Source organism: Phocoena sinus, chromosome 4, assembly GCF_008692025.1.
Source record: "Phocoena sinus isolate mPhoSin1 chromosome 4, mPhoSin1.pri, whole genome shotgun sequence".
NCBI lineage: Eukaryota > Metazoa > Chordata > Mammalia > Artiodactyla > Phocoenidae > Phocoena > Phocoena sinus.
Window position 1 is genome coordinate 84,966,677 of NC_045766.1, and position 27,473 is coordinate 84,994,149.

Consider the following 27,473-nt stretch of genomic DNA (forward strand, 5'->3'; position numbering starts at 1 on the left):
CATCAAACATATCCTGATAAGGTGCTTTAGCAGCTCTGGAGTTGTGTATTCTGAGTATCACATACTCTCATACTCGGTTTTTCTGGGGAGTGGGATTGTCTAAGGAGTGATCTATCCCACATTAGTGAGACTAACTCTCCCTTAGAACTGACCGTGCGCTGTTCTTTGAGACTGCTGGAACGATGCAGGGCTAGGCGTTCACCCCAATGCACACAGGCGTGTTGCCTCTTCTTCCATGCTCACTTGTGGGTGGCATCCTATGTCCAGGCCAGAAGTAGTAGTTACTGCTAGAGTGTTATGGGCTACGTACATTCCTCCTGTCTTCATGAAATACGATTTTAGGATTGACTAGACACTCTTCTTAGTTAAAATATTTTTAATTTTTTAGAATCTCAGTACATGGAAACTCCTGTCCCAGATGCAGAAGAGGCAGAGGAGGAAGTTAAGAAGAAAATATCAGAAAGCTTCTTCTACGATTATATGGAGCTTGCTTCGATGCCTTTTGTGACTCCGGATTCAAACATACCGCTGGATCTTCTTACACTTGTGTATCCACTCCAGTTACATATGTATAATCTTGGAATTTCAGCTTTTTAGGTCAGGGGTTGGCAAACTGCAGCCTATGGACCAAATCTGGCCTCTGGCCTTTTCCCCTAAATAAAGTTTTATTGGAACACAGCAATGCTCATTCATTTACATGAAGTCTATGACTGCCATCACACTACAAGGGCAGATTTAAGTAGTTACAACAGAAATCATCTGGCTCACAAAGCCTAAAATGTTTACTACCTGGCCCTTTACAAAAACAGTTTGCCAACCCCTATCTTAGGTAATTCTAAGAAGCTTAAGATAGTAATGCTTGATCTTAATTTAAACTAAGCTTTTGCTGATTTTTGTTAGATGCCAAATAACCATAAAGAGATATAGTGCTTTTCTGGCTGTCCTTTCAGGAGATGTGAAGTGAAGGAGACCAGGAGGCCTCTTATCCCCATTTATCTCTACCAGATTGGCACCCCTTTTTCAATGCCTGTTAAGTTAAAATCATTGATCTCCCTGCTTGAAACGCTGACATGGCCATTGTCAGGCATTACTGCTTTCGCATTATTTACCAGATGAGTTACAGAGAAGACAGCCCTGAGGAAGTGGGCACAATATAACCCATTTTAATAGAAGAATAAAAGTCTGTGAAGAAAAGTAAAAGTGGGATGATTAACAAGGGGATTTAGGGTTTGCCATCACTTTATGATGTTAGGTTTGTGAGGTGCTAGTTAGGAGACAATTTCCATTAAGGCCCTTGGTTAGCAATTTAGCATGCCTACCCTCAGAAGGGCAGTGGTTATGACCGCATGGCCCAGACACTGACTGACCCCTTATAAAAGGGGTGCTGAGAGGGGAAGGGCAGTGTACTTCCTGACTCAGTTTTGCTTTTTATGTAAAAATAGAACATGTTATTGTTATTATATCTTCTAACTTTATTTCGATCCCAGGTGTAACTAAAACTAATTCACCCTGAAATTTGTAACCTGGAGTTTTCTCTCTTGAGGGCCTTTTATTTTTCCTTTGTGGCCTTTGGACAGGTTACTGATAAAAGTTATGCTGTTGGCCTTCTAGTCGATTTTTTTCAAATGAAGTGGTTTATTAGTCACCTAGAAGCTTTTCCTGAAATGCACGTGCTCTGATAGCTTCCTGGACCTACTGCATTATTTCCACGTGGAGAGGGGCTTGGGTATATATGTACTCTGAAAAAGCTTCTCGGGTAATTTTGATTGTGCTGCCTTCTCCCAGCTCTCAACACTGGGGATTTGGTGCTCCTGAATACAAGGATCTCTGTATTAGAGAGATATGCCTAGCCTGTAAATAAGGGAGTCAGAGCGATCTTGATGTTTGGCTCAGTGCATGAATCCTTTCTACTCATGCTGGAGGAGTGGCTGTATAAGCTATGGACTTGAACACTTTCAAAAGCAGGGCAGTCACAAAGCAGCTTATCCCATTTTTGAATAGCTTACATTATTAGAGAGCTCCTCCAGGCCTTGAATTACAATCTGCCTTTCTGGAATGTCCTGCGTTAAACTTAGTCCTACTCTCTAGAGATGAAAAAATATAATCTCTGTTTCTTGTGAGAAGCTGTAAGAAGTCTGCTCTCGTGTATCCCCACATACCCTTTTAATTCTTCATCTACTTCAGTTTTAACATTTGTGTCTTCTAAATCAATCAAGGAAGTATAATTTATAAAATATCACCTAAACCACAGCATAATTTATAGAAGACACTAAACAGCACTTAAGACAGTGTTTAAACACCACTTTAAAGTGGAGGTTCTAGATGGACATGGACAAACAGCGAAGGCCCTGGGCCTCTGATAGGAAGTTAAGAATAGGTGCCAAAAGGGAGGATGAGATAAAACAGAAGGGAGGTGAAGGTACGTCAGAATACATTTTAACATTTTCAGAGCTCTGCTTAGGAACTGCCTTCTCCTCTGCGGTTAAAAGGAAAAGATCAGACTCTAGTTATTCATTCATTCATTCATTCAACTGAATAGGCTCAAGACTCTGTGGTAGGCATTCCAGGAAACAGATGAATGAGAAGCAGTCTCTGCCCTTAAGCAGGTTGTGATTGATTTAGAGGGAAAGTGTCTGGCAAGCTACAATCTAACCCATTTCTGCATTTGAAAGGGCCTTCAATCAAAACAGCAGCAAGTAAGAGGGAGTTTCCCCCTGAAATTACAGATGATAATATTAGATAAATGATCATGTCTCCGATTCCCTGCTGTCATCCAAGTTAGTGAAGGGATGGTAGCCCACTTCTACTCTCATAGTTTGACATTCTTCTAGCCCTTTAGAGTATTACACTGGCACCTGGGAAAAGGGAAAGGAGAGAAGGAAGAAGGAAAGGTGAGAACAGTAGTTTAGGGAGAGGGAAAAAGAGGGGAGGCAAAACTTCCTGCCCCATACCAGGCTCTGTAAAGATAAGGGGCTGTAGACTCTACTCTTTAATTGTGAGGCGGCCCCAGGTATTCTCCATGAGGGCAGAATAGCTTCATCTAGATCTTGGATCACATATTCATTTGCATTTCTATATGATTCAATTTTAGGCATTAATGTCTTTTAAATTTATAAAATTCCTTTTTCTTGTACAAATGCCCTGAAATGTTCTCTTTCTCTTTTTTCAACTTAACTATGAGGCAGTGAGATAGGTATAGTTACTTGTAGTTAGTTATAATTTATATATTCTTCACAATTCAAATTGCATTAATTAAAATTTGCTCTTCCTTTTTTACATTCTACATATTGTTCTTGTTAAAAGTTTTGTATAATTTCTTTCTCTGAAAATATTTACTTACAAATAAGGGGAATCGTCTAAAATCAGACTGAAAAAACAAAACAAAAACAAGGTCTCAAGAAATAAGGATTGCTTCAGTGATCCTTCAACTTTTGTGTTCAGCAATGAATTCTTGGAAAATAAGAATATATCTACTTAAGATACACTACATAATATATTTCTTTGGCAAACTATAATTTTTTAATAGGTTGATCTCATTTAATTATTACACTTATATCTTGGGTTATATTAATTTGAGCTTGAACGTAATAACAAGGTACACTTAAAAATGTTTTATAGCTCAGTTTTTTAAATCTCTGTTTTGAATTAATGCACTTTTACTCTATAGCATAAACGCACACACACGTATATACGCATCTGCACACCCGTACATACTAATGATCTTGGAAAGGAAATGTTAGCCTATTTATTTTATATACTTATGTATTATTTAGTCAATTTTTATAATTTTCATATAATTAAATTTCAATTATATTTATGTGAATTTATTACAGTAGTCACATTGTCACTGGTGTGTCAGAATTTCACAAACATGTCAGAATTTTAAACATCTTATCTTTCAGCATCAAGGAAGAGGCCTACATGATCCTTTTACTATGTTCAGTCAACAAACTGGACAGGCTTTGGGAGTACAAAGATGGCAAAGACAGACTCTCTCACATTATAATGTGATTTAGTTTTAGCAGGAGAGAGGAAAATGAAATTATTTAGGGGACTACTTTGCTCTCTATAGTACCCAAATAGAAAGTTTATTTTTTATTGCAAAAAAAATTAATGTGCTTTCAGGGTTTTCCTAGGAAAACTAAAAGACTGAATCAGAGTGTGAGAATTTTCACCTAATTTAAAAACAAGATTACGTTAGTAATACAGTAAATAACTCTGAGTTTCAGCATAAAATTCAACTACTTCAACCCCGGATCTTTATCTAACTAAGGGTATGGGTTTTAAAAATATATTCATTTCGTTAATTTTCCCCTCTCTAGGATGGTTGTTGTTTTACTTGTTTTCCTTTGCAACTTTCCCTCAGACATTCCTTTGGTTATGACTGCAGAAAGCGGGCCAACCTACAACTTCTGGACAGCAATATGGTGTTGTACGTAGCTGGGAACCAGCTGATCCTTCTGAATTTGAAAACCAAGGAACAGACCTACCTGCGAAGCAGCAGTGGCAGGGGAATTGGTGTCATTGGGGTATGCCTTTAGTAACTTAGAAAACAAAAATCCATCCATGTGTTTGTTTGTTCTGTGGACCAGCCAGGCTGTGAGGAGGGATTACATGAGATGCACAGCAATCTTTATTCTAAGGTATTTTCAATTCACGATGACAACCACTACGTTCACTGACATTAGCTCCATGCAATATTATTATATTAATAATATTATCATCTCATTTTGCAGATAAGGAAACTGGGGCTAACAGACGTTGAGTGACTTTCCCATAGTCATGCAGGTTTTTCACAGTAAATGCTATGCTGATATTCTGCAAAAATACTGAGATGAATAACACAAATGATAATTCACATGATAATTAAAGCTAAGTGCCAGATAAAAGAGTTGAACATTAGGAAATGAAGCATAAATTATACATTCAGTAGTTTCAAACAGTTGACAAAAAGATCTGTGTGTGATTTCGAGTCTGTCTCTTTATTCCTCCTCAGGTGTCTGTCTCCGTCAGTCGTTTTCTTTCTTGTATCTTCAGCCTTTACTTCCTTAGGCATCCTCAGCATAAAAGCATACTAAATCAACTTGTTCTCATTTTAAAAGGCCCTTCTCTGGGAATTCCCTGGTGGTTCAGTGGTTAGAACTCCACGCTTCCACTGCAGGGGGCGCGGGTTCAATCCCTGGTCGGGGAATTAAGAAATCACAAGTCGTGTGCACGGCCAATTAAAAAAAAATAAAGAGGCAAAACCAAAAAGTTAGGTATATATATACAAGTACATGCTACGGTGGCACCAGCTGTTGCAAATATTCACGGGCCCGACATGAAGGCTCTGTGGAGGAAGTTGGTCGGGACCATCTCAAAGTACCATGAGCCCTGAGGTCCCCCCGCATCTGCAGAGGACTGATCAACATCTAGCCTGCTTATTTTTCTATCACTTTGTGGCCAACAATAGTTTTGAAATGTCTGTTTTTCTATTTTGTGGCACGATGATTTGGTTTGAGGTCAGTAGTTAGGGGTGTAGTGTGAACAAGAATGCTAACCCTAAAAACTCACCCTCCTGAACCCTGAGTGCTGTGTGTCGGTGGGGCTCTTCTCCGTGTGTGCTGGGGCTTGCTGGTGTCCAGAGAGTGACAGGGACCTTCCTCCACTGCCCATGTCACTTCAATTTTTCTGAAATAGTTATCCATTTGTGGATGAGAAATGCTCTTGTGAGGCTATGAGAAAGCCATGAGAAATGTGTTTTGGAGGATATAAGCTTTTTTCCAGAAAAGACAGGGTGAATTTATGTGTTGAGTAAGTAGATGTCTTGCTTGTCCTAGGTCTCCATTAAAAATAAAGCAAAACACCAAACGCAGGGTAAGCAATTCATCTAACTTAGTTGTTCTCAAAGAGTGGTCCCCAGATTCAGCATCACCAGCATCACCTGGGAAATTGTTAGAAATGTAAATGCAGAATATCAGGTCCCAGCCCCAATTTACTGAATCAGAAACTCTAGTGTTAAAGCTTGCAATCTGTGCTTTTAATAAGCCCTACCTGTGATTCTGATGCCTGCTAAAGATTGGGAACCACTGTTCTAGCTCTTCTGATGGCAATTTAAAAAATTGTAGAGTTAAGACATGACTCTCTTAATGAAAGTAAAACTTAAAATGAGTATTCTTCTAGTTTTCAGTTTAAATTATATCCATTGTCAAGTATTTATTAGATGCCGAGTTTTGAGTTTTCTATTAGAATGGATCCTAATAAACAAACTATAAGGTAACAGATGCTAAATACTGTATTAACTGAGTGATTTATATGATAATCTCCCTTTCAGTGCTTTAGTGAGATTTTATCTTTTATAGGTTCACCCCCAAAAAACTTACTTCACAGTAGCAGAAAAAGGAGTTTTCCCAAAGATTATCATTTATGAATATCCTTCTTTGAGGCCCTACAGAATACTTCAAGGTGAGTCTAGTAGAATCTTTAAAATATCTCACATTTAAGGTTAACAACATTTTGAAGATGTAACATTATTGTAGCAGTCAGGGTCCTCCAGAGCAACACAGCTGGTGGGAGAGAGATGAGAGATTTATTTGAAGGAACTGGCTTACGTAATTACGAGGGCTGGCAAATCTGAAGTTTGTAGGGCAGGCTAGCAGGCTGGAAATTCTTGGGAAGGAATTGATTCTTCATCTAAGGGTAGAACTTCTGCTTCCTCAGGGAAACCTTAGTTCTGCTTTAAGTGCTTTCAGCTGATGGGATGAGGCCCACCCAGGTTACCAAGGATAATCTTAACTGATTATAGATGTTGACCACATCTACAAACTATCTTCACAGCAACATCTAGATTAGTGTTTAATTGAATAACTGGGTACTATAGCCCAACCAAGTTGACACATAAATTACCATCACAATTATCTTACAATTCTGTTTTCCATATAATTAATTTCAGTAGTCAATTTTAAAAAAAAGATTTTATTTTTCAGAGCAGTTTTTAGGTTTACAATAAAATTGAGAGGAAGTTTCAGAGATTCCCACATACCCTCTCCCCTCACCCATGCTTAGCCTACTCATTATCAACATAACTCATCAGAATGGTACATTTTTTACCAAGGATGAGTTGATGTTAACAGTCACAATTACCCAAAGTCCGTAGTTTCCCTTAGGGTTCACTTGTGGTGTTCTGTATTCATTTAGACAAATGTAGAATGACATATATCCATCATTATAACATCATTCAGTATTCTGAATAGGAGTTTTCCCAAAGCCTGTCCTAAATATCGTCTGTGCTCTGTCTATTCATAACTGCCCTACCCTCTCTGGCAACCACTGATCTTTTATTGTCTCCATAGTTTTGCCTTTTCCAAAATGTCATAGAGTTGGAATTATACAGTACGTAGCCTTCTCAGATTGGCTTCTTTCACTTAGTACTATGCATTTAAGCTTCCTCCTTGTCTTTTAATGGTTTGATAGTCCATTTCTTTTTAGTGCTCAATAATATTCCATTGTCTGGATGTACTACATCTTATGTATCTGTTCACCTATTAAGGGGCATTTTAGCTGCTGTCATTCATTTCAGTTACATATAAGCTTATATATAAGCATTCATTTCACTTACATAACACACACAGACGTAAGCATACATGATCAAATACATTATTGCTTTTATTTTGAACAGTTATCTGTTACATCAATCAAGAATAAGAAAAATGAAAGTTTTATTTTACTTTCATTTACTCCTTTGATTCTCTTCCTTTATGTAGATCCAATTTTCTGACCCATATTATTTTCCTTCTTTCTAAAGAACTTCTTTTAACATTTCTTGCAAGGCAGGTCTCCTGGCAACAGATTCCCTCAGTGTTTGTTGGTCTGAGAAAGTCTTTATCTGTCACCTTTTTTTTTTTTGCGGTACGCGGGCCTCTCACTGTTGTGGCCTCTCCTGTTGCGGAGCACAGGCTCCGGACGTGCAGGCTCAGCGGCCATGGCTCACGGGCCCAGCCACTCCGCTCCGCGGCACGAACCCTCGTCCCTGCATCGGCAGGAGGACTCTCAACCACCAGGGAAGCCCTATCTGTCACCCTTGAAGGATAATTTTTCAGGGCGCAGAATTCTAGGTTAGTGTTTTTTAGGTAAGATTTTTGTCCCCCCTCTTTTTCTTTTATCTGCAGTATTTTTTTTTCTGTATCTTTCATTTTCTGTAGTGTTTCTGGGCATTTACCCTGGTTGGTGATCTCTGAGCTTCCTGGATCCATGGTTTGGTGTGTGACATTAATTTGGGAAATTTCTCAGTCATTATTGGTTTAAATATTTCTTATGTTCCTCTTTCTTCTCCTTCTGGTATTCCCACCACACATACATTACACCTTTTGTAGTTGTCCCACAGCCCTTGGATATTCTGTTCTGTTTTTATCAGTCTTTGTTCTCTTTGCTTTTTGGTTTTTGAAGATTCTATTGAGATATCCTGTAGCTAAGAGTCTTTCCTCAGCTGTGTCCAATCTAGTAATGAGCCCATCAAAAGCATTCTTCATTTCTGTTACAGTGGTTTTTTTTTTTATCTCTAGCATTTCTTTTTGGTTCTTTCCTTAGGATTTCCATCTCTCTGCTGACATTGCCTATCTGCTCTTCTATGTTGTCTACTTTATCTGTTAGAGCCCTTAGCATATTAATTAGAGTTGTTTTAAATTCCCAATATGACAATTCCAACATCTATGCCATGTCTGGTTGTGCTGCATGCTTTGTGTCTTCAAACTGTCTTTTTTTGCTTTTTGGTATGCCTTGTAATTTTTTTCTGGGTAGCGAGACATGATGTACTGGGTAAAAAGAACTGCCTTAAGTAGGACTTTAGTCACCTGGTGGTAAGGTGTGGGGCAGGGGAAGCATTCTCTAGTCCTGGGATTAGGTCTCAGTTTTTTGGTGAGCCTATGCCTCTGGACTGTGAACTTCACAAATGTTTCTCAGCATTTTCCTCCCCCCTTAGGTAGGACAGGATGGCTAGAGTGGGCTGGGTTGGATATTTCCTTCTCCAGGTCAGTTAAGCTCTGATAACATTCCAGCCGGTCAGGCTCTGGTTTAATTAGTTTCCCCTGAGGGCAGACCTTATTAAGAAGAACAGAGGCTCTCGGGTATTTCAAAATGGTTCCTTTTCCCCTCCTTCTGTTGGAAGCCTGGGGGGATTTTTCTAGGTATTTTTACGTTAGGAATCTGGTCAACTCCTGGAGGTAAATCTCACAATATTGTTGGGGCCACCTTATGACTGGGTCCCCCTGGAGTTTTTAATTCTCAGACTTGTCCACACTGAGCCTCCAGCAATTCGTCAGTTAGAGTTCGTGTTTTACTTCACCGGCAGTGGTTCCTTGAGCTGTTCTGGCTGTTGCTGCTTGGAAGCCTCTGCTCTGGTGAGTTGCAAATCCCTGTATTTACCTGGTGGTCTCTTCATTCTTGGGGGCAGGGGTTTGCCCTGTTTCCTTTCGTCTCGTATAGATCCAAGAAGAGCTGTTGATTTTTCAGTCTGTTCAGCTTTTTACTTGTTGTTAGGATGGAATGGTGATTTCTTAGCTCCTCACATGCATAACCAGAAAACTGAAGTCATCAGTTTTTGTGAAATTTTCAGGGACAGATTTTAAATTGATTTCTCTCTGCTGTCTAATATGCTTTTGTGTCACCCTTCCCCACTTCATAAAGTAGAATGTATTCTCAAAGTGTTTTTCTCATGCAAAGTGTGATTAAGATTTCTTCACCCTCCCCCGCTCCCCCCATATCATGTAGTTCATTCTACAGCCAAGGGTGATGAGTGATTTTGGAATTGTTTCTTTAGGGGAGTCTTGGCATTCTTCCACCAATGCACACCACTAAGGGTGCTCTCTCTCTCTCTTTTTAAAATTTTATTTATTTATTTATTTGTGGTACGCAGGTCTCTCACTGCCGTGGCCTCTCCCGCCGCGGAGCAGAGGCTCCAGACGCGCAGGCCCAGCGGCCATGGCTCATGGGCCTTCTGCTCCGCGGCACGTGGGATCTTCGTGGACCGGGGCACGAACCCGCGCCCCCTGCATCGGCAGGCGGACTCTCAACCACTGCGCCACCAGGGAAGCCCTCTCTCTTTTTTTTTTTTTTGGTGGTACGCGGGCCTCTCACTGCTGTAGCCTCTCCTGCCGCGGAGCACAGGTTCCGGGCCCACAGGCCCAGCCGCTCCGTGGCATGTGGGATCCTCCCGGACCGGGGCACGAACCCGTGTCCCCTGCATCGGCAGGTGGACTCTCAACCACTGCGCCACCAGGGAAGCTCTCTCTCCTTTTTTTGATTTAACTAATACACTTTTGAAAAGTAAGTGCTGTCCGTGTTCATTAGACTTGCATTCATCTTTTCATCCTTTCAGATGGGACTGATCTGGCCTATGCATGTGTAGACTTTAACTGCAATGGTACCTTGCTGGCCTCTGTTGGTGGCAACCCTGACCACACACTGACAATCTGGGATTGGAAAGAAGAGCAGCCCCTACTGAGGACAAAAGCTTTTTCCCAGGAAGTTTTCAAGGTTACTTTCAATCCTGAAGATGACGAGCAGCTTACTACATCGGGATCCGGCCACATCAAGTAGGTTGCATGACTGATACAGGTGCTAGTCGTTTATTGTTAGGGTCTTTTCTAAGAGGATTGACCAGCTGGAGACATTTTTGCTGATGTTGTTAACATTAGGATAATTTTAAAATGTGTTATTTAAAAAACTAACTGTAGTGCAGCTTTTCTAGTTGGGTATGGAGATTTTATTACTGAAACCAGCATAGATAAAAGAAGGGCTTTTGAATTTTGCTTGCTGCCTTCACTTCCTAAGAGAGTTTGTATAATGTCTTACTAACATTGGCGTGCTGTGTCCAAGTTCATATTGAACTTTCATATCCACTGTTCAATGTGTTGTAGTGATACTGTGAGATGGATAAGTCATCTTGATGTCTCTGAACTCAGTCTTCACTTGTAGAATAAGAATTATAACAACCATTCCTGATGCAGGACCCTCAATACTAAATGGTAACAGAGCCTACTCTTGATCTCAGGTCTCTGGGTGTTTTCCACTATATTATATACCCTTTGTTCTTTGTTTAGGATGGAACTGATTTTGTCCTTTATTTAACAACCTTCTAGCAATACTCTCGAGCTGCCCTTAACTTGATTCCCAGTGTCTCTTTATGAGAAAGAGGTTTTTTTAATCTATCTTAAATTCTTTTCATTCCAATTTAAGTCTGGTCCTTTTGAAATATAGAATAATTGAACAGATTTTTAAATCTTGGGGGAATTGTCAACTAACTCTCTGCTGGCTATAGGTTAAAAAATTCTAATTTTTCCATTGCTTACTAGAGTGCATATTTTCTTTTTTTTTAACATCTTTATTGGGGTATAATTGCTTTACAATGGTGTGTTAGTTTCTGCTTTATAACAAAGTGAATCAATTATACATATGTTCCCATATCTCTTCCCTCTTGCATCTCCCTCCCTCCCACCCTCCTTATCCCACCCCTCCAGGCAGTCACAAAGCACCGAGCTGATCTCCCTGTGCTATGCGTAGAGTGCATATTTTCTATGTACTATGTCTTTGGGGAAAGATAGACCTTGAACAATTTCATGTGTGGTGTGCTGTAAAAGAAACAGGAAATGGAAACATATGATCAGGGGACCTACAACAGCCTTGGAGAAGGGTGTTGGTCATTTAGGCTCTTGGCTTCATATTATTGGCTTGTTGATACTGTCCATTATCTATTCTACATCCAGTTGGTAGGCCAGATTCTTTCTTTTTTCTACATGGTTTTTCATCATTCTGACTATTGATTTGTTCAGATTATGAATAAGAAAATATTAGTAACTTAACATTGATTGACCTTATGTGCTAGGCACTGTTCTAAAAGAGTTTTTCAATTTCATGAGGTTGGTGCAAATAATATTCTCATTTTACACATGAGCGAATGAAAGTACAGTGTGATCAAGAAAATCACTCAAAGTTACACAACAAGTAAATTAGAACTTTTGGAAAACTTTTGTATCCTCTAAAGTGGTACTATGCAGTAGAACTTTCTGCTACGGTGGGAGTGTTCTGTGCTGGCCAATCTAGTAGACAGTAGCCACATGTAGCTATTGAATACTTGAAACTGGTCAGTCTGAATGAAACACTGATGTTTAAATTTTATTTAATGTTAATTACTTTAAGTCTAAATTAAAATAGTCAAATGTGTGGCTATTGCATAGGAAAACACAACTCTAAAATGTAAGATCTGCAAAGGCATGGAATTTTTCCTTTTTGGACTATTTTGCTCGATGCCGAATTCATATTGCCTAGAACTTTGCCTGACAAGTAGTTGATACTTAATACATTTTAATTGAATGAATGGATAAATGAAATAATATGTGACTATGAAATATGTTAAATGTTTGGGTGATATTAAAATTAAAATAAATAAAATTTCTTTGAGGTACATTCAGGCTCTTTTGTTGGCAGGTTCTGGGAAATGGCTCTAACATTCACTGGCCTCAAGCTTCAGGGTTCATTGGGTCGATTTGGCAAAACAGCCACTAATGATATAGAAGGTTACATGGAGCTCCCAGATGGGAAGGTGAGTACAGCTACTATTCTACAATAATGAAATTATTGAAATGAAATGAAGTGATATACATATATGAAAGCAGTCTAAAAAGCACTGCCAATATTGGCAATAACAGATACTATAATTGCAAATATAATGAGCATTTAATTTTACCTTTTCAGATTATCAATTTTAATTCTGTGAAATTGTCATAATCCACATGTACATATCATTTTGTCTTTACTAAATATTATATACACATATAAAGTATGTGAGCATTTTCATATATTAACATAGTGACTTGTCACTTTTAACTGTGTCATGGAGTTGCAATGTTTATAATGTTTATCTTTCCCTTCTCTCTTCTTTGCCATGATCCTCCAAGAAGACTTACTGGGTCAAAGGTTATATACAGTCTTGAGTCTTTTGCTTTTATATCAAATTATTGTTCAGGAAGATTGAGCCACTGTATAGTGACATCTACAACACTGCAATTTTAATCTGTTAGTTTCTTCTTCTGCTTATAAAATTTATAGACATATTGCCTATAGGATCAGTTCTCCATTAATATTGTATAAGGCTTCCTGTTAGGATGAGTTATATAGTATTATTTGTGGTCATCTCAGTTATAAGAAAATGCCAACATACAAATATTACTCTGAGGAACCAAATGGTCTAGTCACTGCCTAGTGGAATATTCTTAATTTGAAATCATGGTGTATGGTAGGAAATAAAAAGTCTTGGGTGCTGGCTAAATTATAAATTATATATCCAAACCTATAAGATGATAATAAATCATTCCAGCTTCAAATTCTGTAAGAATTAAGCTAAAGATCATTAAAAACATGGTATGAGATATATCTGAAAAAGGTTCAGAAGAGTTTGTGTAGAGGTAGGGGAGAAAAGAACCCATTTTAAATGAAAGAGCCGCAAAAGGAAATATTTAGAGTTAGGAGTAAATATTACATACTTAGAAGATTAATTGGAGTACTCATGTTGGGAAGGAGTGGGAAATGAGATTGAGAAGTATGGTGGGGCCCTAGTGTATGAGGACTGGAACAGCCAGGTGGAACTATTAGGTTCTGGAAGAGTAGAGTTGCAAATGAAAGAAGTTATATATAAATTTGGCCACAAATGCCAAGCATATTAGAAGGGAAATGTGGAGTCAAGGAGATGAGCTCAGAAGGAAGATACTGCTTTTATGTAAGAAGAGATGATGAGAGTCTGGACTTTTCTCAGGACAAATGGAAGAGGGAAGCTAGACATGAGTGACATTTCAGAAAGAAATGACTTACAGGCTTTGGTGACTTTTGGTGGTTTTAGTTACTGGACAGAAAAAAAGTCTAAGTAAAGACAAGTGGGCGGAGGCTTAATAGGTAAAATAGGTAGAATAGATAAGCATAGGTAGACTGGAGAAGTAGAAAAGACTGAGTAAGGTCATAAGTTCCTCTAGGTGAGAGGAAAATGGGGCTGCAGAGTCCTCGAGCAGGCAGGCAAGAATTAGATCAGAGTTCCCCAAAGGGCATCGCCTGCAACATTCTTTTGCACAGAAACTCTATGAAAAGACTTTCCTGGTCAAATTCCTTTGCAGCTAGAAATTTCTCATGGTGATTCCCAGTGAACACTTCTGTATTAAAGCTTCCAAGGGAGGCTTCCCTGGTGGCGCAGTGGTTGAGAGTCTGCCTGCTAATACAGGGGACACGGGTTCGAGCCCTGGTCTGGGAGGATCCCACGTGCCACGGAGCGACTGGGCCCGTGAGCCACAACTGCTGAGCCTGCGCGTCTGGAGCCTGTGCTCCGCAACAAGAGAGGCCACGATAGTGAGAGGCCCGCGCACCGCAATGAAGAATGGCCCCCGCTTGCCACAACTGGAGAAAGCCCTCGCACAGAAACGGGGACCCAACACAGCCAAAAATAAATAAATTAATTAATTTTTTAAAAAAGAAAAAAACGCTTCCAAGGGGTCCTAGAGAAAAGAAACCTGTTTGACTTTGTTTTTCCTAGCATATGTCTTTTGAGGCAGCATTAGTTGGAATGGGAGGTTTTGAGCCATAGCGCGTGGTTTAGAACCCTGACTCCTCTGAGTAATTTTGGGCAATGTACTTAACTGTTCTGTGCTTCAGTTTTTTTACTTTATAAAATGGGGATAGTAATAGTCAGGACTTCCATCATCAGCCCAGATGGTTCCTTTGTGCAAATGAGAAAAACTGTCTCTTCTGGGAAAATAAAGTACCCAACCTGTACAACAGCACATGGTATCCTTGGTAAATGTACCTAGTTCATACGGTTTTTAGGATTAAATAACAACATATGTTAAGTGCTCAAGCACTGCTTGGCATGGAGTCCATATTCAATTAGTATTACTTATTATATTAGTTAAACATCTTAAGAACTAGTGTTTGGTGGTACATACTTTGGGAAGTGCTGGATTAAGTGCATTAATGTGAAGTGGTTCTAGATGATCATCCTTATTTGAAATTGAATTCTGCTATAATTTGCGGAGTTCAGTACTGACCTCACAATTATCAAACATAACATTTGATATTATCACTCTTAAAAAGTAGAATTTCATCTATCAAGAACTTTAAACATGTCTCTAAATTTTGACCTGGTAATTCCACTCCTGGGTTGTGTCCTTAAGAGATGTACAAAGAAATCTACTGCAGATATGTTTGAAAAATTAACCAGCATACACAATGAGGTAAAACTATATATAACTCTAGGAGCAAATATGTCAAAATGTGACAAGTGGTTGTTTCTGGGGTAGTGAATTTTCATAGCTGTATTTTATTATTTTAAAAATTAAAACAATTTTTACTTTCATAACCAAGAAAAATCTTTAGAAACAAGTCTCACCAGCTCTTTGAAGCATTTATACACGTTTGTCTGTCTTCATGCACGTTCTTTCCTTTCCGCACACCTGCCAGGTGCTCTCAGGGTCAGAATGGGGCAACATGCTGCTTTGGGAAGGTGGCCACATCAAAGTCGAGCTGAGTCGAGCTGCAGGCAAGCCTTGTCACCAGGGTCCCATTAACCAGATAATGCTGGACGAGGGTGAAGTCATCACCATCGGGTCAGATGGATGTGTTAGGGTAAGTTTTCTTTACACTTGGACAGTAGCACCCACATCAAAACCTTGCAGATCACCCTGTGGGTTTTATCAGATTTTTATTTCTCACAAAGGTCACTTGATGAAGGAGATCAGTGGTCATTTACTCCTAGGGCCACCTCATTTTAAATAATGCTTCTCTTGTGGTAAATATTTAAATTCTAGTCAAAATTCATTTACATCTTGACACTGAAGTTTTCTGAGGGGACCTTTTGTTATTTTGATTCTGTTGATATATCAGTAGTAGCTTCGGAAAATGAATATCCATCTTAGCACAATATTTTTTTTTTTTGCTTTAGATATCGATTTGTTTTTATTTTATGTATTTTTAAAACATCTTTATTGGGGTATAATTGCTTTACAATGGTGTGTTAGTTACTGCTTTATAACAAAGTGAATCAGTTATACATATACATATATTCCCATATCTCTTCCCTCTTGCGTCTCCCTCCCTCCCACCCTCCCTATCCCACCCCTCCAGGCGGTCACAAAGCACCGAGCTGGTCTCCCTGTGCTATGCGGCTGCTTCCTAATAGCTATCTACCTTACGTTTGGTAGTGTATATATGTCCATGCCTCTCTGTCGCTTTGTCACAGCTCACCCTTCCCCCTGCCCATATCCTCAAGTCCGTTCTCTAGTAGGTCTGTGTCTTTATCCCTGTCTTACCCCCAGGTTCTTCATGACACTTTTTCCCTTAAATTCCATATATATGTGTTAGCATACGGTATTTGTCTTTCTCTTTCTGACTTACTTCACTCTGTATGACAGACTCTAGGTCTATCCACCTCATTACAGATAACTCAATTTCATTTCGTTTTATGGCTGAGTAATATTCCATTGTATATAGGTGCCACATCTTCTTTATCCATTCATCCGATGATGGGCACTTAGGTTGTTTCCATCTCCGGGCTATTGTAAATAGAGCTGCAATGAACATTTTGGTACATGACTCTTTTTGAATTATGGTCTTCTCAGGGTATATGCCCAGTAGTGGGATTGCTGGGTCATATGGTAGTTCTATTTGTAGTTTTTTAAGGAACCTTCATACTGACCTCCATAGTGGCTGTACCACTTCACATTCCCACCAGCAGTGCAAGAGTGTTCCCTTTTCTCCACACCCTCTCCAGCATTTATTGTTTCTAGATTTTTTGATGATGGCCGTTCTGACTGGTGTGAGATGATATCTCATTGTAGTTTTGATTTGCATTTCTCTAATGATTAATGATGTTGAGCATTCTTTCATGCGTTTGTTGGCAGTCTGTATATCTTCTTTGGAGAAATGTCTATTTAGGTCTTCTGCCCATTTTTGGATGGGGTTGTTTGTTTTTTTGTTATTGAGCTGCATGAGCTGCTTATAAACTTTGGAGATTAATCCTTTGTCAGTTGCTTCATTGGCAAATATTTTCTCCCATTCTGAGGGTTGTCTTTTGGTCTTGTTTATGGTTTCCTTTGCTGTGCAAAAGCTTTGAAATTTCATTAGGTCCCATTTGTTTATTTTTGTTTTTATTTCCATTTCTCTAGGAGGTGGGTCAAAAAGGACCTTGCTGTGATTTATGTCATAGAGTGTTCTGCCTATGTTTTCCTCTAAGAGTTTGATAGTTTCTGGCCTTACATTTAGGTCTTTAATCCATTTTGAGCTTATTTTTGTGTATGGTGTTAGGGAGTGATCTAATCTCATACTTTTACATGTACCTGTCAAGTTTTCCCAGTACCACTTATTGAAGAGGCTGTCCTTTCTCCACTGTACATCCTCCCTCCTTTATCAAAGATAAGGTGACCATATGTGCGTGGGTTTATCTCTGGGCTTTCTATCCTGTTCCATTGATCTATCTTTCTGTTTTGGTGCCAGTACCATACTGTCTTCATTACCGTAGCTTTGTAGTATAGTCTGAAGTCAGGGAGCCTGATTCCTCCAGCTCCATTTTTTGTTCTCAAGATTGCTTTGGCTATTCGGAGTCTTTTGTGTTTCCATACAAACTGTGAAATTTTTTGTTCTAGTTCTGAGAAAAATGCCAGTGGTAGTTTGATAGGGATTACATTGAATCTGTACATTGCTTTGGGTAGTAGAGTCATTGTCACAAGTCTGATTCTTCCAATCCAAGAACATGGTATATCTCTCCATCTATTTGTATCATCTTTAATTTCTTTCATCAGTGTCTTATAATTTTCTGCATACAGGTCTTTTTTCTCCTTAGGTAGGTTTATTCCTAGATATTTTATTCTTTTTGTTACAGTGGTAAATGGGAGTGTTTTCTTGATTTCACTTTCAGATTTTTAATATTAGTGTATAGGAATGCCAGAGACTTCTGTGCATTAAATTGTATCCTGCTACTTTACCAAATTCATTGATTAGCTCTAGTAGTTTTCTGGGAGCATCTTTAGGATTCTCTATGTATAGTATCATGTCATCTGCAAACAGTGACAGCTTTACTTCTTCTTTTCCGATTTGGATTCCTTTTATTTCCTTTTCTTCTCTGATTGCTGTGGCTAAAACTTCCAAAACTATGTTGAATAAGAGTGGTGAGAGTGGGCAACCTTGTCTTGTTGTTGATCTTAGTGGAAATGCTTTCAGTTTTTCACCATTGAGGATGATGTTGGCTGTGGGTTCGTCATATATGGCCTTTATTATGTTGAGGAAAGTTCCCTGTATGCCTACTTTCTTGAGGGTTTTTATCATAAATGGGTGTTGATTTTTGTCTAAAGCTTTCTCTGCATCTATTGAGATGATCATATGGTTTTTCTCCTTCAATTTGTTAATATGGTTTATCACATTGATTGATTTGCATATATTGAAGAATCCTTGCATTCCTGAAATAAACCCCACTTGATCGTGGTGTATGATCCTTTTAATGTGCTGTTGGATTCTGTTTGCTAGTATTTTGTTGAGCGTTTTTGCATCTATATGATATTGGCCTGTAGTTTTCTTTCTTTGTGACATCCTTGTCTGGTTTTGGTATCAGGGTGATGGTGGCCTGGTAGAATGAGTTTGGGAGTGTTCCTCCCTCTGCTATATTTTGGAAGAGTTTGAGAAGGATAGGTGTTAGCTCTTCTGTAAATGTTTGATAGAATTCGGCTGTGAAGCCATCTGGTCCTGGGCTTTTGTTTGTTGGAAGGTTTTTAGTCACAGTTTCCATTTCAGTGCTTGTGATTGGTCTGTTCATATTTTCTATTTCTTCCTGATTCAGTCTTGGCAGGTTGTGCATTTCTAAGAATTTGTCCATTTCTTCCAGGTTGTCCATTTTATTGGCATAGAGCTGCTTGTAGTAATCTCTCATGATCTTTTGTGTTTCTGCAGTGTCTTTTGTTACTTCTCCTTTTTCATTTCTAATTCTATTGATTTGAGTCTTCTCCCTTTTTTTCTTGTTGAGTCTGGCTAATGGTTTATCTATTTTGTTTATCTTCTCAAAGAACCAGCTTTTAGGTTTATTGATCTTTGCTATTGTTTCTTTCATTTCTTTTTCATTTATTTCTGATCTGATTTTTATGATTTCTTTCCTTCTGCTAACTTTGGGGTTTTTTTGTTTTTCTTTCTCTAATTGCTTTAGTTGCAAGGTTAGGTTGTTTATTCGAGACGTTTCCTGTTTCTTAAGGTGGTCTTGTATTGCTATAAACTTCCCTCTTAGAACTGCTTTTGCTGCATATCATAGGTTTTGGGTCATCGTGTCTCCATTGTTGTTTGTTTCTAGGTATTTTTTGATTTCCTCTTTGATTTCTTCAGTGATCACTTCGTTATTAAGTAGTGTATTGTTTAGCCTCCATGTGTTTGTATCTTTTACAGATCTTTTCCTGTAATTGATATCTAGTCTCATGGCGTTGTGGTCGGAAAAGATACTTGATACAATTTCAATTTTCTTAAATTTACCAAGGCTTGATTTGTGACCCAAGATATGATCTATTCTGGAGAATGTTCCATAAGCACTTGAGAAAAATGTGTATTCTGTTGTTTTTGGATGGAGTGTCCTATAAATATCAATTAAGTCCATCTTATTTAATGTATCATTTAAAGCTTGTGTTTCCTATTTATTTTCATTTTGGATGATCTGTCCATTGGTGAAAGTGGGGTGTTAAAGTCCCCTACTATGAATGTGTTACTGTCGATTTCCTCTCTTATGGCTGTTAGTATTTGTTAGTATTTATTAGGATTTGCTCCTTTGTTGGGTGCATAAATATTTACAATTGTTATATCTTCTTCTTGGATCGATCCCTTGATCATTATGTAGTGTCCTTCTTTGTCTCTTCTAATAGTCTTTATTTTAAACTCTATTTTGTCTGATATGAGAATTGCTACTCCAGCTTTCTTTTTGTTTCCATTTGCGTGGAATATCTTTTTCCATCCCCTTACTTTCAGTCTGTATGTGTCTCTAGGTCTGAAGTGGGTCTCTTGTAGACAGCATATATATGGGTCTTGTTTTTGTATCCATTCATCCAGTCTGTGTCTTTTGGTGGGGGCATTTAGTCCATTTACATTTAAGGTAATTATCAATATGTATGTTCCTATTCCCATTTTCTTAATTGTTTTGGGTTTGTTATTGTAGGTCTTTTCCTTCTCTTGTGTTTCTTGCCTAGAGAAGTTCCTTTAGCATTTGTTGTAAAGCTGGTTTGGTGGTGCTGAACTCTCTCAGCTTTTGCTTCTCTGTAAAGATTTTAATTTGTCCATCAAACCTGAATGAGATCCTTGCTGGTTAGAGTAATCTTGGTTGCAGGTTTTTCTCCTTTATCACTTTAAATATGTCCTGCCAGTCCCTTCTGGCTTGCAGAGTTTCTGCTGAAAGATCAGCTGTTAACCTTATGGGGATTCCCTTGTGTGTTATTTGTTGTTTTTCCCTTGCTGCTTTTAATATGCTTTCTTTGTATTTAATTTTTGACAGTTTGATTAATATGTGTCTTGGCATATTTCTTCTTGGATTTATCCTGTATGGGACTCTCTGTGCTTCTTGGACTTGATTAACTATTTCCTTTCCCATATTAGGGAAGTTTTCAACTATAATCTCTTCAAATATTTTCTCAGTCCCTTTCTTTTTCTCTTCTTCTTCTGGAACTCCTAATTCAAATGTTGGTGCATTTAATGTCCCAGAGGTCTCTGAGACTGTCCTCAGTTCTTATCAGTCTTTTTTCTTTATTCTGCTCTGCAGTAGTTATTTCCACTATTTTATCTTCCAGGTCACTTATCCGTTCTTCTCCCTCAGTTATTCTGCTATTGATCCCATCTAGGGTATTTTTAATTTCATTTATTGTGTTGTTCATCGTTGTTTGTTTCATCTTTAGTTCTTCTAGGTCCTTATTAAATGTTTCTTGCATTCTGTCTATTCTATTTCCAAGATTTTGGATCATCTTTACTATCATTATTCTGAATTCTTTTTCAGGTAGACTGCTTATTTCCTCTTCATTTGTTAGGTCTGGTGGGTTTTTATCTTGCTCCTTCATCTGCTGTGTGTTTTTCTGTCTTCTCATTTTGCTTATTTTATTGTGTTTGGGGTCTCCTTTTTGCAGGCTGCAGGTTCGTAGTTCCCATTGTTTTTGGTGTCTGTCACCAGTGGCTAAGGTTGGTTCAGTGGGTTGTGTAGGCTTCCTGGTGGAGGGAACTAGTGCCTGTGTTCTGGTGGATGAGGCTGGATCTTGTCTCTTTGGTGGCAGGTCCTCATCTGGTGGTGTGTTTTGGGGTGTCTGTGGACTTACTATGATTTTAGGCAGCCTCTCTGCTAATGGGTGGGGTTGTGTTCCTGTTTTGCTGGCATAGGGTGTCCAGGACTGTAGCTTGCTGGTCGTTGAGTGAAGCTGGGTGCTGGCGTTGAGATGGAGATCTCTGGGAGATTTTCGCCATTTGATATCATGTGGAGCTGGGAGGTGTCTTGTTGACCAGTGTCCTGAAGTTGGCTGTCCCACCTCAGAGGCACAGCACTGACTCCTGGCTGCAGCACCAAGAGCCTTTCATCCACACGGCTCAAAATAAAAGGGAGAAAAAGTAGAGAGAAAGAATTAGTAGATGTAGGAAGAAAGAAAGAAAGAAAGGAAGGAAGGAAGAAGGGAAATCAGGAAAGAAGGAAAGTAAGGAGGGAGGGAGGTATGGTGGGAGGAAAGAAGGAAGCAGGGAAGGAAGGAAAAGAGAAAGAAAGAAAGAAGGTAAAGTAAAATAAAATAAAGTAAAATGTAATAAAGTTATTAAATTAAAAAATAATTATTAAGAAAAAGAATTAAAAAAAAACGGACGGATAGAACCTTAGGACAAATGGTGGAAGCAAAGCTATACAGACAAAATCTCATACAGAAGCATACACATACACACTCACAAAAAGAGGAAAAGGGGAAAAAATCATAAATCTTGCTCTCAAAGTCGACCTCCTCAATTTCAGATGATTCGTTTTCTATTCATGTATTCCACAGATGCAGGGTACATCAAGTTGATTGTGAAGCTTTAATCCGCTGCTTCTGAGGCTGCTGGGAGTGATTTCCCTTTCTCTTCTTTGTTCTCACAGCTCCTGGGGCTCAGTTTTGGATTTGGCCCCGCCTCTGTGTGTAGGTCGCAGGAGGGCGTCTGTTTTTTGCTCAGACAGGACGGGGTTAAAGGAGCAGCTGCTTCGGGGGCTCTGGCTCACTCAGGCCCGGGGGAGGGAGGGGTACGGAGTGTGGGGCGAGCCTGCGGCGGCAGAGGCCGGCGTGACGTTGCACCAGCCTGAGGCGCGCCGTGCGTTCTCCCGGGCAAGTTGTTCCTGGATCCCGGGAACCTGGCAGTGGCGGGCTGCACAGGCTCCCCGGAAGGGGGTTGTGGATAGTGACCTGTGCTCGCACACAGGTTTCTTGGTGGCGGCAGCAGCAGCCTTAGCGTCTCATTCCTGTCTCTGGGGTCCGTGCTTTTAGCGGCGGCTCACGCCCGTCACTGGAGCTCCTTTAAGCAGCGCTCTTAATCCCCTCTCCTCGCGCACCAGGAAACAAAGAGGGAAGAAAAAGCCTTTTACCTCTTCGGCAGGTCCAGACTTTACTGGACTCCCTCCCGGCTAGCCGTGGCGCACTAACCCCCTTCAGGCTGTGTTCACGCCGCCAACCCCAGTCCTCTCCCTGCACTCCGACCAAAGCCGGAGCCTCAGCTCGCAGCTCCGCCTGCCCCGGCGGGTGAGCAGACAAGCCTCTCGGGCTGGTGAGTGCCGGTCGGCACCGATCGTCTGTGTGGGAATCTCCCCGTTTTGCCCTCCGCACCCCTGTTGCTGTGCTCTCCTCCGCGGCTCTGAAGCTCCCCCCTCCGCCTCCCGCAGTCTCCGCCCGCGAAGGGGCTTCCTAGTGTGTGGATACCTTTCCTCCTTCACAGCTCCCTGCCACTGGTGCAGGTCCCATCCCTATTCTTTTGTCTCTGTTTATTCTTTTTTCTTTTGCCCTACCCAGGTACGTGGGGGGGTTTCTTGCCTTTTGGGAGGTCTGAGGTCTTCTGCCAGCGTTCAGTAGGTGTTCTGTAGGAGTTGCTCTACGTGTAGATGTATTTCTGGTGTATCTGTGGGGAGGAAGGTGATCTCCGCGTCTTATTCTTACGCCATCTTCCCCTCATCCCATGTTAGCACAGTATTAACAGTGGACTCAGATGTCCTTCCAAAATGCCTGGTATGAATGGGTCATTTTCTAGGGATAACGATGCCAAACATTTGTTAGATGTTTTTTTTACTGAGTTTATCAATTAGAAATACAAAGGTGAGCTGATAGAGTTTGCCTATGGATGCTCCCTTCCTGGTGCTCTGTGCACTAGTGAACTCGCTTGTTCTCACCTGTGGACACTGTCCTGCCCATAGTGTGGGCTAAGCTGGGACATTGCTTCTGCATCTCCATCCTTCTGGCTGTTGTCACACCTCTTCTCCCACCTACCCATGTGTAGGTACCCTGCTGTTGCTGGCAAACCTGCAGTCTTCTGATCTGCCTTGTGGTCCCCACAGTATGTATTTCAACTGGGGCCTTTCATAAGAAAATATTCATAAAAGGGAGTATTCTCCGGATATTCTTTAGGAAGTAGTATTATCAGAAGTGAGACTGTATTATTATTTTTTTTACTAGTGTGGTTACTCTGATACTTACTGAGCTTATGTATGGCTCACACAATATATTAGAGACATGTCTTCCACAGTTTGTCCTCTTACCATTGGCTTTTTGAGTCATGTTAAATTTAATTTTGTTCTATTTTACTCATTGCTCTGAGAATCTTTTGTCCTTTATTATGTCATACAACATATTCAGTAACCTTCCAAGGCATATGTCACCCCCAAATACATCAAAATACCAAGTGGAGGAGCACCTCAAGAGAAGAGAAGTTAAATACTTCACAGAAGATCCCTTCATGGACATCACTAATTTGCTTCCCCTTTCAAAGTCTGCCCTTATCTCTTCAGTCTTCTATGTTGTAAATCTCTACTTCTCACCCTCTAGGAAAAACCTACTCCAACTCCCAGGAGTTAGTCTGACCCTAGGATCTGGGACTGTCCTCCACAATGCTACTCTGTAGGACACCACCAATCCTCCCAAAGTCTGAGTTGTTGAGTCTAGGATGACGTAGCAGGATGTGGCTACAGAACCATCCAGGCTGGGCTTTGGCACTTCACAGAGGAAGTCCTTCTGAGTCTCTTCACCACATAAAGTGAAACTGTGCTCCCTCATCCTTCCCTAGTACTATTCTGGTCTCCTATCGCAAGAACAACAATCCTTATCTGAATAGTACAGTCTAAATCTATGATAAAGAAGAGAAACATTATCTCATGAAGACATTCCCTACATCCATTTTTCTCTGCTTATAATGAAGATAGTGCTTGAATCATTAAGCAAGAAGGTCTGTGTCCCCTCTCCAGGAGCCCATGAATCTAATGTAAGACGAGGTTCGTCATGATGTCTCAGTGTATGACTGAACCATTTATTCCTTGTGGCCGCTATATATGCAGTAAGGCCTGACAGAAACCTTGAAATAAAGTTTACTTTGGGCAAATTAGAATTCTTATTCAGGTCTGTATTTTCTCACTAACCTCCATAAATACAAAGGAAATTATAATAATTCATTATTCCCATTTCAGAGCAAAATCCCAGGGTTAGATTTTATCTGGTGTTTTAATTTATACCTACTCATTATTTTCCTGAAACAAGAAGAAATGACTTTTGAAAAAAAAAATGGGGCCTAGGGGCTTCCCTGGTGGCACAGTGGTTGAGAGTCCGCCTGCCGATGCACGGGACGCGGGTTTGTGCCCCAGTCCTGGAAGATGCCACATGCCGCGGAGCGGTTGGGCCCGTGAGCCATGGCCGCTGAGCCTGCGCGTCCGGAGCCTGTGCTCCACAATGGGAGAGGCCACAACAGTGAGAGGCCTGCGTACCGCAAAAAAAAAAAAAACAAAACCAAACAAACAAAAAATGGGGCCTTTTCTGGCTTATAAAATATACATTCAGAAACTGCTGATTGATTAAAGTATTTTCTTATTTTTTAAGATATGGGATTTTGAGGCAATAGACACTGCTGATACTATAGACGAGACTGGATTGTTAGAGATAGAGCCCATTAATGAACTTCAAGTAGACAAGAATGTCAGACTCTTCTCTATGATAAAAATGAATGAAATTGGAAATAACTTTTGGTTGTCTCAGGTAAGATGCACTCTTCTCTCTTTGCTCTTTAAAGTTATCTGGACATTGGGACTTCCCTGGTGGTCCAGTGGTTAAGACTTTGCCTTCTAATGCAGGGGGTGCAGGTTTGATCCCTGGTCGGGGAGCTAAGATCCCACATACCTCACAGCCAAAAAACCAAAACATAAAACAGAAGCAATACTGTAACAAATTCAATAAAGACTTTAAAGAAATACATTTTAAAAAGTTACCTGGGGCTTCCCTGGTGGCGCAGTGGTTGAGAGTCCGCCTGCCGATGCAGGGGACACGGGTTCGTGCCCCGGTCCGGGAGGGTCCCACGTGTCGCGGAGCGGCTGGGCCCGTGAGCCATGGCCACTGGGCCTGCGCATCCGGAGCCTGTGCTCCGCAATGGGAGAGGCCGCAACAGTAAGAGACCTGCGTATGGCCAAAAAAAAAAAAGTTATCTGGACATAAAATTAAAATAGTAGTATAATTTATGGTCACTGTAAATCCATTGTACTATTAAGACTACTGTTGATACTACAATGAAGAGTTCCCTGAATTTTGATATTTAATTGACTTGTATTTTATACACAGAAAACAAATTAGCATTTTTATTATGTTAAATTGACTATAAGTTTTATGAGATTGCTTCATTTATTGCGTCGCTGTGTTCTAAGATGCATGAAAGTTGCTATTGTTTAATTTCAATCACACTTTAAAATATATGTAAGTTTTTGGTATGTTTTGTCCTTTAACTAAATCATAAAAAAAATTCCTTTAATTTGATAAAAGTCCAAAACGATGAACAAAATATTATTAGGTATTTAATTTTTTAGGATTCCAATGGAGCCATATGGAAGCTTGACCTTAGCTTTTCAAATATTGTAAGTTGCCTATTTTTCTTTTTTTCTAATTCTCATAGTAAAGACCTTTGTTGTTATTCTTTAAAAGATACTCTTTTTGCATATTTGATCATTGTTGTCATCAAAAACTTGCTCAGCATATCCAAAGAATTCATACTGTCTCTGTCTCTTTCTCTCGTTATGACTTTACATAAAAAAGGATCTATCTCATAACAGAATTTACAAGAAAAGGGGCAATGACAATGCCTAACATTATACAGTGCTTTACAGTTTTCATAAACATATGGCATTTTAATGTATATTATCTCATATAATCCTCACAACTACTCTGTTTTGTAGGCAGGCAGTTGCCATCATCTCATTTTACTGATGAAGAAAGGGAAACCGGCATTTGAAGTGACTTGTGCCAAATCACACAGCCATCAAGCACATCATCTGTCTCTCCTAATTCCAAACTTCAGTGCCCTTTCTATCTTACTATGCCTTTTCTTATTTCTGTTCAGATAAAGTCACACATGATACAGGGTTCTAATTGCATTTCTTTAAACTTGGCCTTAGTTCTGTGTTAACCTATCTTTGAGCTCTAATAGGATCTTTTTACCTATCTTTGAGCTCTAATAGGATCTTTTTACCTATCTTTGAGCTCTAATAGGATCTTTTTTTTGTTATCAGACCCCAGATCCAGAATGCCTCTTCTCCTTCCATTCTGGAGCCATTGAAGCCTTGGCTGTCTCTCCTCTCACTTATCTCATGGCCACTACTGGCTTGGACTGTAAGTAGGAACTCATATCTGGACCTTTGTGTTTTGTTTTCAAGTCATTTTTTAATGTGTTTGATTAAAGTATTTGAGAATTTTTCCAAAAGGGAAGCTTTTTGATGCAAGTGAGGTGAGTTTCAGGAGAGGGGAAAGGGCCCAAAATACGGCAACCATGGTTATTGAAAGAGATTAAAATAAAGACACATCAATAAGTTACTCGTGAAAATACCATTCATCTTGGTGTTATCCACATTCATGCTTTTCCTTTTCTTTCCATGTCCTTTCTTCCTTCTTGACTTACAGTGAATCTATGTGGACTGTGCAAGGTGAAATTGATCCACCAGTCAATCATCAGTTGTTTCTTTACTACAGTCGTCCCTTGGTATTTGTGTAGGGATTTGTTCCAGGACTCCACTGATACCAAAATCCACAGATGCTCAAGTCCTTTATATAAAATGGCATAGTATATATATATATATATATATATATATATATATATATATATAATGGTATATAAACATTATTCATGTTTATAAATTACCTGATTGAGGATATACATGTAAAGTTTTAACTAAAGAAAGGCCATTAGATTATCAGTTGATTTAATTTTTATGATGTTTC

General features: G+C 39.6%; 1 protein-coding gene across 1 annotated transcript in view; it reads left to right on the plus strand.

The window, feature by feature from the left end:
• CFAP44 (cilia and flagella associated protein 44) overlaps window positions 1–27,473 on the plus strand; it is a 140,270-nt gene that overhangs the window by 16,786 nt on the left and 96,011 nt on the right. The window contains exons 3-11 of the mRNA XM_032630144.1: window positions 389–548; window positions 4,367–4,529; window positions 6,342–6,444; window positions 10,352–10,568; window positions 12,460–12,574; window positions 15,472–15,636; window positions 25,095–25,250; window positions 26,069–26,116; window positions 26,768–26,867. Of these exons, the coding sequence (XP_032486035.1) occupies window positions 389–548; window positions 4,367–4,529; window positions 6,342–6,444; window positions 10,352–10,568; window positions 12,460–12,574; window positions 15,472–15,636; window positions 25,095–25,250; window positions 26,069–26,116; window positions 26,768–26,867 (1,227 nt within the window). The remainder of the gene's footprint in view (window positions 1–388; window positions 549–4,366; window positions 4,530–6,341; window positions 6,445–10,351; window positions 10,569–12,459; window positions 12,575–15,471; window positions 15,637–25,094; window positions 25,251–26,068; window positions 26,117–26,767; window positions 26,868–27,473) is intronic.